General features: G+C 46.9%; 1 protein-coding gene across 29 annotated transcripts in view; it reads left to right on the top strand.

Moving 5' to 3' along the window:
* Nucleotides 1–12,448, top strand: part of SCEL (sciellin) — a 500,729-nt gene that overhangs the window by 202,136 nt on the left and 286,145 nt on the right. For 27 of the 29 annotated variants that reach the window (XM_069640234.1, XM_069640237.1, XM_069640230.1 and 24 more), the window contains one exon: nucleotides 4,437–4,493. The exons of the other annotated variants lie outside the window; for them this stretch is intronic. In XM_069640234.1, the coding sequence (XP_069496335.1) occupies nucleotides 4,437–4,493 (57 nt within the window). The remainder of the gene's footprint in view (nucleotides 1–4,436; nucleotides 4,494–12,448) is intronic. 29 annotated transcript variants of the gene reach the window in all.

Below are 12,448 nucleotides of genomic sequence, written 5' to 3'. Positions count from 1 at the left end.
TCTTTGCAACAGGGCCAGCTGGATAACGACTCAGATCTTTTGATTGTGAATGTAAGGTATGCTGGACAACCTCTGACTTTGTAAGTAATGTAGCATTTTTGTTTAGGTTAGTCATGTAATCTTGTACTGCGGTTTTAATTACTTGTTGTATGGATATTTCGGATACATCAATTATGGGTTGTTTGGAAGAAGCTGTATCAGCCGAGTTAGTAGTAATTATGAGGGGAGCAGACATTTTTTTTGAAGAAGGTGACCCAGAGATCAAGGGCGTAATAAGTGGTTGTGCCACATGGTTCTTTTCTGTATGATCTGTCATATGGGATCTCTCTCGAATGTTAGGGTCTTTCAGTATCTCTACTTGGACATTCGAGGGTCGTTGTTTGGTCATATAGTGATCAATCTCCTTTCTAATTTCGTTCCGTCTGGCTTCAGCATCCTTATCTATAATCAGCTCAGGAGAACAAGATGATGGTGCTACAAGGGTATCACACTCTTTTACTTGTACCGCAGGACATAAGGGTACTAGGGGAAGTGAAGCTTGTGAGTTTACCACCTTATCATGTTCAGCAGCCTCGACCAATGCGTCTAATGGGCCATAGGCTACTATCTGGGCCGGGCATGCTGTTGGCTGTGTACTATTTTTCTTACCATTAGCCAAGGTGTTATATTTTTTTTGTACTGCTTCCGCAGCCATGATGGTATGTTTCCTAGGCAAGGATAGGGCTTTAATAAAGGCTTTAGTTGCTGAGGTTGTCGTTTTAGTTATATCTTTAACATTTTTTGTTTTTTTACTACTCGGGTTCTTTTTTGGTTTAGATGTAATTTCGGGTGGTTTAGGTCCGTTAGATGTGAATATCTTAAACACTTGTTTGTCTTCGGGCACTATCGGGTCTAAGAGCGGTTTATCTTTTGATGGTTCAATTTTTTGGAGCAATGAGAAATCGTCGTGAATTACATTTGAAAAGGCAGGTAAGGGCGTGAACTTCATAGGTAGTGTTTGTGTAATGGGCTCGGTGGGGGATTTATCAAGGATCAGTGATTGCTCAGAATTTAATTTTAGTTTTTTTCGGGTATTCATTTCAATACTGTATTTAAGCGTTGCCTGCCAATGTAATAATTTCTCAATCTGTTTATCATGTGTCTGCAGTTTTCGATCGAGTGTTTCAAACAGCTTAAAAAGAGAGGAAATGGCCAAATTCATGGCATGCAACGTGGACTCAATCAAAATAGACGGGGAAATAGCTGGAGGCAAAATAGGGCCATCAGATGGTAGGACCGGAACATCCGGAATACGTCTAGGAGTGGGAGCAGCAAATGAAGCGACTAAACTATGTGCTGCGTCTGAGTATATGAAAGAAACTTCAGGTAGCTCTAGTGAGTTCCGACAATCATCTCCTGCTAAAAGAGAAGAGTTTGAACTCAGTTCAATTACTGCAGGTTGAGAGTCAGCTAAACCAGCACCGCTTTTAATCAGGGGGGGGGGCGGGGGAGCATGACAATCGTGTGGTAATATACTCCCACCTCGGACCCCCCCGGTGGGACCTAAAAGGTTCGGACGTGGAATTTGAGGTTCTTGATTTCTATTGGGATCGATAATAGAGCCTGGGGATCCTGGTGCTTCACATATTATAGGCATTGTATGAGGCTCTTTTAAAAGGGGGATGTCACCCTCTTTAATAAGGGTGTTATCAGAAACTCCCAAAGAATTTTTTGCATTAGAGCCTTGGGCGTTTGTAGTAAACTTAAAGCAAGAATCAATTGATTTCCCAGTGAAGTCACAGGATAGGGGTTTTGTCTCAAAGAAGTAGCGTTTTATATCACCTGAAGATGTATGCCTATTAAGGTTAGAGGCACTAACAGGGTGATGCCTTCGGGGCGTACTACCCATTAATTGTTGTTTCTGGGTTTCAACATTTTCCTGGACTAATATTGGGCCATTCATCTTTGTACTTCTTAAGGTACGCATATCACCTTATACTAGTACAGTCACCAAATGTACTATACAGTTAGGGTAAAATTTTGAATAAACAAGTAGTTGTAAAAACAGGGTAAGTAGGTGCTGCTAAAAGAGATGATCCGATAACAAGATAAAATCTTTAAAAGTAGAGAGTTGAGCAGGAATCTTGAAAGGGACTAAGAGCAGTACCTAAATAGTTAGCTTGGTCAATGGATACATATATAACTATGCCGTCTAGGGAACGCCCGATGGCTTAAGGAGCAGCCTTAGTCCGTCTCTCCTCCCCAAAGACCGGCTTAAATAATAGTTAATTATAGTTTTCTTACTCAGAGTTGGATGAATCGTGAAGACAATATTTCCAGCCGACCACGCCGAACAGCCAAACAGCACCAGCCCTTCTACCACCAGGGCTTACGCCGCGAGGGTGGCTTCCCGGCAGATTAGTAGCACAGCTGGCAGTCACGTGTGCCAGTCACGTGATCCTCGACGGCCCCGCCTCCTTCTGGACAGCAAGAGCCCTGTGCTCGCAGTGCTGTTCGGAGGGGGAGCGGCAGCAAGTTCAAAGGGAAAACAAATAAAGGAACGTATCTCAGCGCTCTTCAGCTCCCACAAGTAGGCAATTAAATGCCTGCAGTCAACGCCGCTCGGGCGGCTTCCCGGCAGATTAGTAGCACAGCTGGCAGTCACGTGTGCCAGTCACGTGATCCTCGACGGCCCCGCCTCCTTCTGGACAGCAAGAGCCCTGTGCTCGCAGTGCGCCTCCCTCCAAGGTCTGTCAGTTTATGCTGTCAATGCTCATGTATTCGGCACAGTACTATTGCAGAGTACTATTGTCTTCTGATTTTCCGCTGCAGTTCAAATGGTGTTTGATCAATTAAATCTATAGAAAAGATCAAACCATAAAAGGTTTAACTAGTTTAATTGATATTAACAAATTAATCAATTCATTATGTATCGATAATACGAAAAACATGCTCTATAGGCACAAAGCATTTTATGGGCTTTTTTACATCACATCCTGCTCCTTTTGTAACCGTTATTCAGACTAAAAGCACTTCTACAACAGACGAAGAGGGGCACAGTGTACAGTTCTGTAGCGATATAATGCGTCTATCAGCCAGTCAGACTTATTGATTGGGGTCCTCCCGTCCGTAGATTCCAAGTCCTATAGCAGTTGATGTGAGGCTCCACAGGTTATAAGAGGGACACCATTTTTGTTTAGTAACAAGCTTGTTTGGTTCTAGTGAAAGGGTTCATTTAGACTTCCAGCTTCAAGGGGCCAACATGCCGGTCCTGAAGCAAATTCACCAAGGCTAGAACCTTTTTTATGACCTGCCAGTTTGAACAAGATCATGACTGTATGGCCAGGAAAGATACATTCCACTCCTTAGTACCTTGACCACATTATGTGACTGATCACTGGACCTCGCTGGGCTTCATCGTCCTTATCTGTCAAAACTCTGAGTGCTCAGAAACGTGTTCCAGGGCATTGAGGGGGCTCTGCGACCCAAGAATGCTGGCCTACCAGTGCCTTTAGGCCTGGTCTATCTACTGCCCAAAAGGTGAGTCAGAGTTTAAGTAGCAATGTCCCCTTCCGAGTGCATACCTCCATCCACAAGTAGCCAGAAGATCTGCACTCCCATAAGAGCCCCCGTATTACCTGACTTCATTACGACAGATGTATAGGAAGTCAGTGGGAGAAACCCCACATCAGCAACCAGGGAACATTAGACGAGCTGCAGGGGACACCGACACTAAGGGGCACCCTCCAGGATGATCGCCACTGGGGGCAGCCTATCGCAGGGGCCATATACCACCAAGGACTCTTGCAGATGTTTCACTGTATTCAGCCAGGTAGTTTCTTACTGTCCAGTGAGACCATGGTAAGCTCTAACCAATGGCAGAGCTGGTAAGCAGCAGGGGGGCGGTAAGCAGATGTTTACTAGCAGAATTGAGTAAGTGGTGCTGCCAGAGACTAAAGCAGTTGGCCGGGTCCCAATGTGGGGTCCCATATGCCAGATGCTACCTGGAAAATTGTCTCTTAAATTGCTCTTCAGGTGCCACTCAAAATATTCTATAGATGCAACCCCACATTAAAAGTGCTCTGGCTGCCGTGCTGCTATCCCTTGCTCTGTTGCCTGGAGACGGGTGGTGTCCCAGATTTGCTTTATACAAATATGGTAATCTTAAGAAAGATCCATTGTGAATCGCCTGACTCACGATTTGGTCAGAGGTTGGAGCAACCTAAGGGAATGCTTTGCAGTGACTCACCAGACACTATTGTGACTGGGTCACTGTGTGCTCCAGCCAATCATTTTCAAACACATCCTTATCTATAAAGAAATGAATGGAAACACGGGGCTCTATTGGTTGATCAGTGCAACTGATGGAGGTTTTATGGAATGCACCAGTGACTTGTACTTCTGTAGCAGTTATTCGAAATGTAAATAACATCTTTTTTCATTATTTTTTTTTAAAGCCCAAAAGCTGACACCGTTACCGAATCAACGAACTTTGCATCAGTCAATCGGAAGGGGTACGTTTACAAATTCCTTCTTTTTTTGTGGGGGGAAAGGGATCCAGTGAAGGGAACTGCTGAAAATGTATTCACGTAAAAGGCTATTTGCTCAGATATTTATAATTATTTAGTAGGTATACACTACCAAGCATTTACAAAGCCTCTAGGTCTCGCCTAATTACGCGCATGCGTGCATGCACACATATGTCCCCCCACACAAACACACATAAAAAAGCATGCCCACGTATGTGCACAGATACACATATGCAGACAGGCTTGTACGCAGACACATGGGGGGTATTTACACGCATGCAGGGACATATTCAATCAAATGGTCATGCATGCACACACGGCCACGTAACCACACATGTGCACACACACAGAAGCTGAAGTGCCCAGTCACTCAAATAAAGGAAAACGGGATAAGGCTCTAAAATGTCGAACCGCCCACAAGGCCTCTTGCAATTGACCATTCTTTTCTTATCTACTGCACTGTACAGTACTCTACAAGTAGTGGCAGCTGATTTTCCTGCAGCAATAGCGTCCCTATTTTCTGACCGCTATCTCTGGCTGGACGCTCTCTGCCTGGGAGAGTGAGGCGGCACACTGCTGGCCCTGTATTCAGGGGCACTTCTGCTAGATCCCTGGCACTGTGATTGCTATGTCTTCCACCCACTTTGGATGAACGTGACAACCTACCAGCCGTAGGCCTCTCTTAGGTGTCTATTCACTGGTCTGGACATCCTTTCTCGTGTTCCTGATTCGTCTGTGCCTATCTTGCTGCTAGGCTGGATGGTGAGTTTGTGGTGCCTTGTGCAGTTTCTCCATCTCTCTCTTTCTCCCCCTTTCCGTCTCTCTGCTCTCCCCCTCCATGGTGCTCTCCATCGCCCCTGACTGCTACTCCATCATCTATCCTATCTCTCCTTTGAAGTCTGGAAGGAAAAGGTTCAAGAAAGATCTCCTGGTCTCCAATCCAGGTCTGCCCATCGCTGACACCTACCTCAATGCTTCTTCCTGGCAGACTGTCACTGACATCCTCTTTGTCGTTACCGCCCAAAACTTTGGATTGCCCGTATGGTTTCAGTCCTCTCCCCTTTCTCTTTTTGCCGATTACTGGGGTAACCCGATGGGAAGTACTATTGGCACACTTCCCATCCTCTAGGAGCACCATTAATGTCTACCGGAATAGCACTGTCATGACCCAGGGCTCTCAACCCAACCGCCTCCTTCTTCATAGGCATTTTCTGTCTCTCATCAATTCCCCCCTTCTCCTGCCACTCCTCCTTCAGGACAACCCCCCCGGCCCCTTCACCACCACTGACGGGCATACCACATTCCTCTACCCCTTCTCGGAAGACCTTCAAAGGTGGCAACCAGCTCCACTTAGCTCCCCTCAACTCTCGCTCTGCTGTTAAACACTCCTCTGACATCTGCCACCTCCTTGAATTTTTCAGCCTTGATGTCCTCGCTCTCACCGAGACATGGTTCACTGTCAGCTCTGTCACTATTTTTGGCACACTCCTGCCGGAGGGCTACAAGATCCTCTCTAAGCCCAGGCCTAACCAGCTTGGAGGCGGAGTGGCCCTGATCTTGTCTGAATGGGTCCCTACTACTATCATACCCACTTAGTCCTACATTTCCTTTGAATGCCTCGTCTGAAGGCTTGGTGTCTCTCCAATCATCTCGCTGACTCTTGCCACCATCTACAGGACCCCTGGTCCGGTCTCCCTCTTCCTTTCAGAGTGGTCTGACCTCACCTCTACTCTTCTGGCCTCCACCTCCAAGCATCTCTTCCTCTGAGGCATCAATATTCACCTTTACTCTCCTGATGCAGCCTCTGGTCTCTTCTGGACTCCTTCCATCACCATTCTTCCCTCTGGTCCGACCCCCAACCGCCAGAAATACCTTGGATGCTCTAATTTCAGCAGACATCCACATCTCCAACCATCTCACTTCATCCCTCTCCTGGTCTGACCATGCCCTCCTTTCCTCTCACCTGGACCTCTTGGGTCCCCCAGCTAAGCCTCTGCCCTCACAGCCAGTCTCCTTCTCTGTCATTCGACTGATGAAGAGAGTGTCCGTTGCTGCTTTTGCCACCACTTTCATTCCCCCTCTCACTCCTGCCACTGACTCTCACACTGACACTGCCCTTACTAACCTTCACCTCCCCATCTCCAACAGCTGCCTCCAAGTGCAACACCTGGTATGAGTCTGACCCAGCCTCTCTGAAATGCATGTGCAGAGTTGCTGAGCGGAAGTAGCAGGCCTCAAGCACATCCTCTGACAGACTGGCCTGCTGCTTGCACCAAAGGCAACACAGACTCTCCGTCCACTTGAAGAAGAAGGTCTATATTCAAGCCTGCATCTCTGGGGCCACTAACAACACAGCTGAACTGTTCCAAATCTGCAAGTAGCTCACCAATCCTACTGCAGTCTCCACCCCTCCTCTGACATCCCTGCACTGGCCTCTCACTTTATAACCAAAACTCAGGACATCCTGTCCTCACTCTCCTTTTCACCCCTCCCTTCTCCCTCATCCGCTATAAGGTCTACCTTGGCCACCCTCGCCCCGCCTTCCTACTCTCCTCTTTCTTGCCCATACCACCAGATGAGATCTCTAGAGTAGTCCTTTCTATGAAAGTCTCCTCCAAACAGGTGCTCCCCTGCTCCTCCAGAACTATCAAGGACAACAATGCATCCCTTGCTCCAGCCCTGGCAAATTGTTGCAATCTGTCGTTTGCCACTGGCTCCTTTCTGCAACCCTTTATGCACTCTCCTTAAAAAGCCTTCTGCCGACCCCCCCTGCCCAGCTAACTACTGCCCTATCTCCATTACCACGTTTGTGGGCAAACTCTTGAAGAAGCTGGTCCTAGCTGATCCACTACACTGAATCTGTTGGTTGTCTCCATGACCACCGGTCTGGCTTCAGAGCAGCCAGAGGCATGGAAACTGCCCTAATGAACACCCATGAAGACTTGCTCTCAACTCTCGATTCCAACTCTCATTCCTTTCTCATCCTAATTAACCTCTGCCTTTGATATGGTCAATCATGCCACCCTTATAACTCAGCTTCATGATACCCTTGGCATCACATACCTGGCACTGGACTGGTTGACCTCCCTCCTGTCTGATCGACCTTGCCATGATCAACTGGGCCCTTTTCTCTACGCATCACACTCTGCAACTGTGGCTTCCCTCAGGGCTCTATCCTCTCGCCCTGGCTCGTCAACATCTACCTTGCCCCTCTAGCCCATTTGATCTCTGCCTTCTTTCCTCACTTCCAGTGTTATGCAGATGACATGCAGCTCTCCTTCGAGCTTCCCTCCACTTCCACCTCTTCTTCCTCTCTCATTCCCGACTGTCTGACTGCTATTCAGGCATGGTGTGCTGATAACGATCTCTGCCTTAATGCCAGTAATACTGAGATCCTTCTCAGTGGGACCCCTGCTCCCTCCTTCCCTCCTAATCTCTGGCCGACCTCCATGGGTCCCTTCCCCTCACCCTCTTGTGAGGCAAAAAACATTGGTGCCGTCTTTGACTCTTCTCTCCTTCTCTCCTCACATCGCGGACCTTGCCAAGATGGCCCACTTTCAGCTGCACCTCCTCAGAGGCATCCTCCTTTTCCTCACCTTCCCCAGAAACTCATTGTCTCCAGAGCTCTGGTCCTCTCTAGGCTGGACTACTGCAACAGCCTCTTCCTCAATCTGCCTAAATGCTCCCTTCACCCCCTTCAACTAATCCAGAATAGGACTGCAAGACTTATCCTTGGTCTCAAGCCCAAGGATGGCATATCTCCAGCGCTAAAATCTCTCCACTGGCTCCCGGTTGTTGTGTGGATCAAGTTCAAGACCCTCTGCATCATCCGCAAGACTTTCTGGGGCCTGGGACCCTGCTACCTCCAACTCTCTCGCCCTAAATACCTCCCTGCTTGAGCCTTTCGGTCTTCTGGCTCCAACTCTCTGCAGATCAGATGCCTTTCTAAGCAAAAAGTGGGGGTTAGATCTCTCTCTTCCGCAGGCGCCTCCCTCTGGAATGCCCTCCTTGCCCCTCTCAGGCTTGAGCTGGATGTTCTTAAGTTCGGGAAACTTCTCAAGGCCCTCCTTTTCGTTTCTTCCTTCCCTCTCCCACTCCCATGCTAATATCGTCTTCTGCCGTATTTTGACTGACTGCCTAACTCCTTCTGAGTCCTACAGGACACCAGGCCCTACTCGCCCAGTCTAACCAAGCACTTTGTTCTGCCCTGACCACCCCTAAACCTGAACTTGCCCTACTGGTCTTCCTCGCCCTGTACTGGCCTGGCGGGGCCTACACACCTACAGAGCCCTAGCTAGCTCCGTCCTCGCACATAGCATCTGGATCCTCTTTCCCTGCACTCCCTGCTTCCTCTGGCACTTGTCCACCTGGCCTCCCCTTAGCACTCGTCAAGCCCAGGGGCTCCCGCCCCCCAGCACTTGCGTGCTCTCCACTCTTCCCTTCCCACTTTAGCATTGGTGCATTCTGCTCTGACTGGCACCCCACCACCTCCCGACTCCCCTGCCCTTCTTGTTACTGCACTTACATGATCCATATGACACAATGCCTAGTAGGACCGTTTCTGTGATTCTTCATCCCTGTCTCCCCCACAGACCTCCTCTCTTCTGTCTTGTGGTGCCTTGAAACACCATTTGGTGTAGAGGCGCATTATAAATACCCAATACCAAATAAATAAATAAAATAATAATAATAAATAAATAAATAGTGCAGGCAGGTTTATGCCACACAAATAGATTTAAAGAGCAACCTAGCCCATTCAACATCATCTTTACTTTCCTCCAGCCGGTACACTCTGCTGACTGGTGCGTGGCATTCTTAGTCTGAAAACGTTCAGTCCTCGGTTGACAGTTTTAGAGACATCCCAGAAGCCAGTGATTCCATATACTGGGTTTAATGTTGGTTTGCTTTATGTTTGATGTTTAGCAATACACATGGCCTTAACACTGGCATCCCCACTATTATTAGGGTTCAAATGTGTAGAGATCGTAAAGTTAACATTTAATAAGAATCCCACTGAAGTCTTTGTTTTTTCTTTGTATTTTAAGAGAGCATTTTATAATTTGCATGTTGTGTATTCCACAGGATATTTTTCATGTTTGTTTTGTCCGCCTGTTTGATGTGGTAGATTATCTTGCTTTGCAGAATGCTTCTCGGTTTCAGCATATTTCTGCATTTGCTTTGTTTTCCTGTCTTATGACTGAATAGCAGTGCATGTACATTGGGGGCTTTGGGTATGCTAGTGCATTTTCCATTACAATTCGCAATCCATTTGGTCATTCGTGCCTCAGGCACATCTAAGGATGTAATGAATATCTCATACGTTTTTAAAATGTATGTGGCACACACGACTTCAGCCTGCAGCCTAGGTGAGTGCCAAGCAATTTTGAAAATCAAAGTAGTGACTTTTGAGATGTTGTGGGCTAAATGGTCCATTTTCCAACGTGAAGGGAAATTGTCTTGCAAACAAATAGTTTCTTTTTATCAATCATTTTGGAAACTAAAACATTAATGGACCAGGAAACACCCATGCACCCTCTCTCTGGAACAAGTTATTAATTTAGATAAAACTTGTCCCCTCCGTCCCACATTTCAGCACGGGCCTGAAGACCCACCTGCCCAATAACTAATTGCTTCACTCATCCCTATTCTTCCTCTATGGAGTCCTCCCTCAACTATACTCCCCCACCCATCCCATCTCTTCTGCTGCCCCTGCACCCTATTTGCAACCCCAGGGTACGTCACCTTTATACAGTGCTCTGTTGCTTCCTAGGTGTATTCATTCCATACATACACACAATCTCCCTTGATAAATCCTGTCTCTGTGTAAACTGTCTCTCACTTAGCCCCATCAGTATCTGTCACCCTGTTCTTTTTTTGGCTGTGTGTCTGTCTCCCTCTTTGCTACTGTTCTTCTCTGTGTCTCCAGTAGTTTACACTAATCACTCTATCTCATTCTCCCATTCTCATTCTTTCCACCCCCTCGTCTCTCTCTCGCTCACACACTTTGCCGGTGCTTGCTCCACATGCCCCATTGCTGGAAGCACAAGGCTGTCAGACTATACTACTCTGATGCTCCCTAATAAGGGTGAAACTGGGATGCACTTATCCGAAGCCTTGAACTGCCTGTTTTACAGTCCCCTGTAAGAAAGACATAAACCTTTTTTTCTGGTGCCAAAGGTTTGCATTTCGCCTCATTTGACTACCCACTATGCTTTTCTCAAGGGGCTCTCCCTGGTCATCGCTCTCTCTCTCTCTGGCTCCTTTCTCTTTGTGCCCTCTGTTTCTAAAGCCCCCGTCTCTGTGCTGCCACCGCTTTACACATCCTTCCTCTTTGCATCCTGTTTTTCGTTCCAATGTTATCTCTTTGTACCCTGGATGTCTTTATGCCCCATTTATCATGCCTCCCGCACCTGTCACGTTGCTGTGTGTCTTTATTCATCCTTCTTCCTGTGTCCTGCCTGTCTCTTTGTGACCTCCCTTTTTTTAATGCTCTATCTTGCCGAGCACTCTTTCACAACACCCCTGCCTTTTTGCACCCACTGTCTCTTTGTGCACTTGGTTGCTTTTTTCTGTCTGTCTCTGTGTTACCTATTTTGTTGTCTTCTGCAATGTTTGTGCCCCCTCTGAGGAAGATGGAGGAGTACCCCTCCACCCCCTACAGTGATAAAGGTCATCTTTCCTCTGCATGGTACTTTGAGTGGGCAGTGGGCAAAACATGTTATTTGTCCTCTTCCCTTCTCCGCTGATCCTGCTCGGCATAGGAAACTGTGAAAATAGATGCCACAGGGGGACAAAATCAAAGGGTCGGCAGTTAGGGAATGGGCTAGTGGAAGAGAAAATGAAAGGAGGGACTGATCCTAGGTGGAGAAAGAGAGTCAGGGAGGGAGAGGGAGAAGGTGGTACTCCTCTAGTGTTCACAGACAGGGGACAGTTATGTACCACCCAACTTTTTGTGCACCCCTGCAAAAGCCAATAGGGACATCAAATAGGGTGTGAAGGTGTTTTATGTGCTTCCAGGTGGAAGAGGTGGAGGAGGGGGAGCTTCCCACCACCCTCACAATCTTTAACAGAAGGAGGTAAAGTCAAAGATCAATAAAACAAGCAAAACAATCGTCCATAGACGAAACACTGTGCACTAGTCAAAGACCCTATGTGACAAATGGAATGCTAACACTGCATTGGACCTTCTTATGAACTTCAACACAACTCTGAACCTCCCTTCAGCCGAACGTCGCGCCCCTTTGGGGATCAAGATATAAAGATTCCTGGCAGATTCCTCCAACACAGAGATAATTTTTATATCAGGAGATGATGAAGTATTGTGTGCACTATACACATTCACCATTGTGTGGTTTCTACTTGAACAGGGCAACATTAACCGATAACCAAAAATAATGTATGATTCAATGTAAACTCTCAATCTGAGCAGCCCATGTACCTGTCCACTAAGCAAGACTTTCCATATGATATAGTTAGAACAGAGTATAGGAAACCCACAGCAACAAGGTAGGAACATTGATAGGGGCAGGAAGCAGGTAAAAGGCTCACCTATCACAATACTTAGTAGAACACTGAAATGAAGCATTTAGGAGGCAAAGTAAAATCAGGGACACGGAATTGGGCATATGCCATGAAACGTGTGCAATACCATCACTCACTTTCATGAGTGACCCCAGTGACAAATTGATCACTTCTCTTCAGCAGTGCATGGATGAGCAGTGACTAAACGGTCTACAGTAAATGTATTACATTTCAATGCATTTTGATGCTTCCAGATATCTTACATAATAAAATGGTAGGTAGAATTGCCATCTTGTGTGTCATTCTCTCCACTTAGTGAGTAACCCAGCACTTGTTGCTGGACTGTTGGATTTTTGTCTGACTCTCCTGAGTGAGTGGGAACCTTTTTCCTCACTCACTCATTCTTTTTCTGTGACTTT

This window comes from Ambystoma mexicanum, chromosome 7q, assembly GCF_040938575.1.
Source record: "Ambystoma mexicanum isolate Mex_15411 chromosome 7q, UKY_AmexF1_1, whole genome shotgun sequence".
Lineage (NCBI taxonomy): Eukaryota > Metazoa > Chordata > Amphibia > Caudata > Ambystomatidae > Ambystoma > Ambystoma mexicanum.
This window is presented reverse-complemented; position numbering and strand designations above follow the sequence as displayed.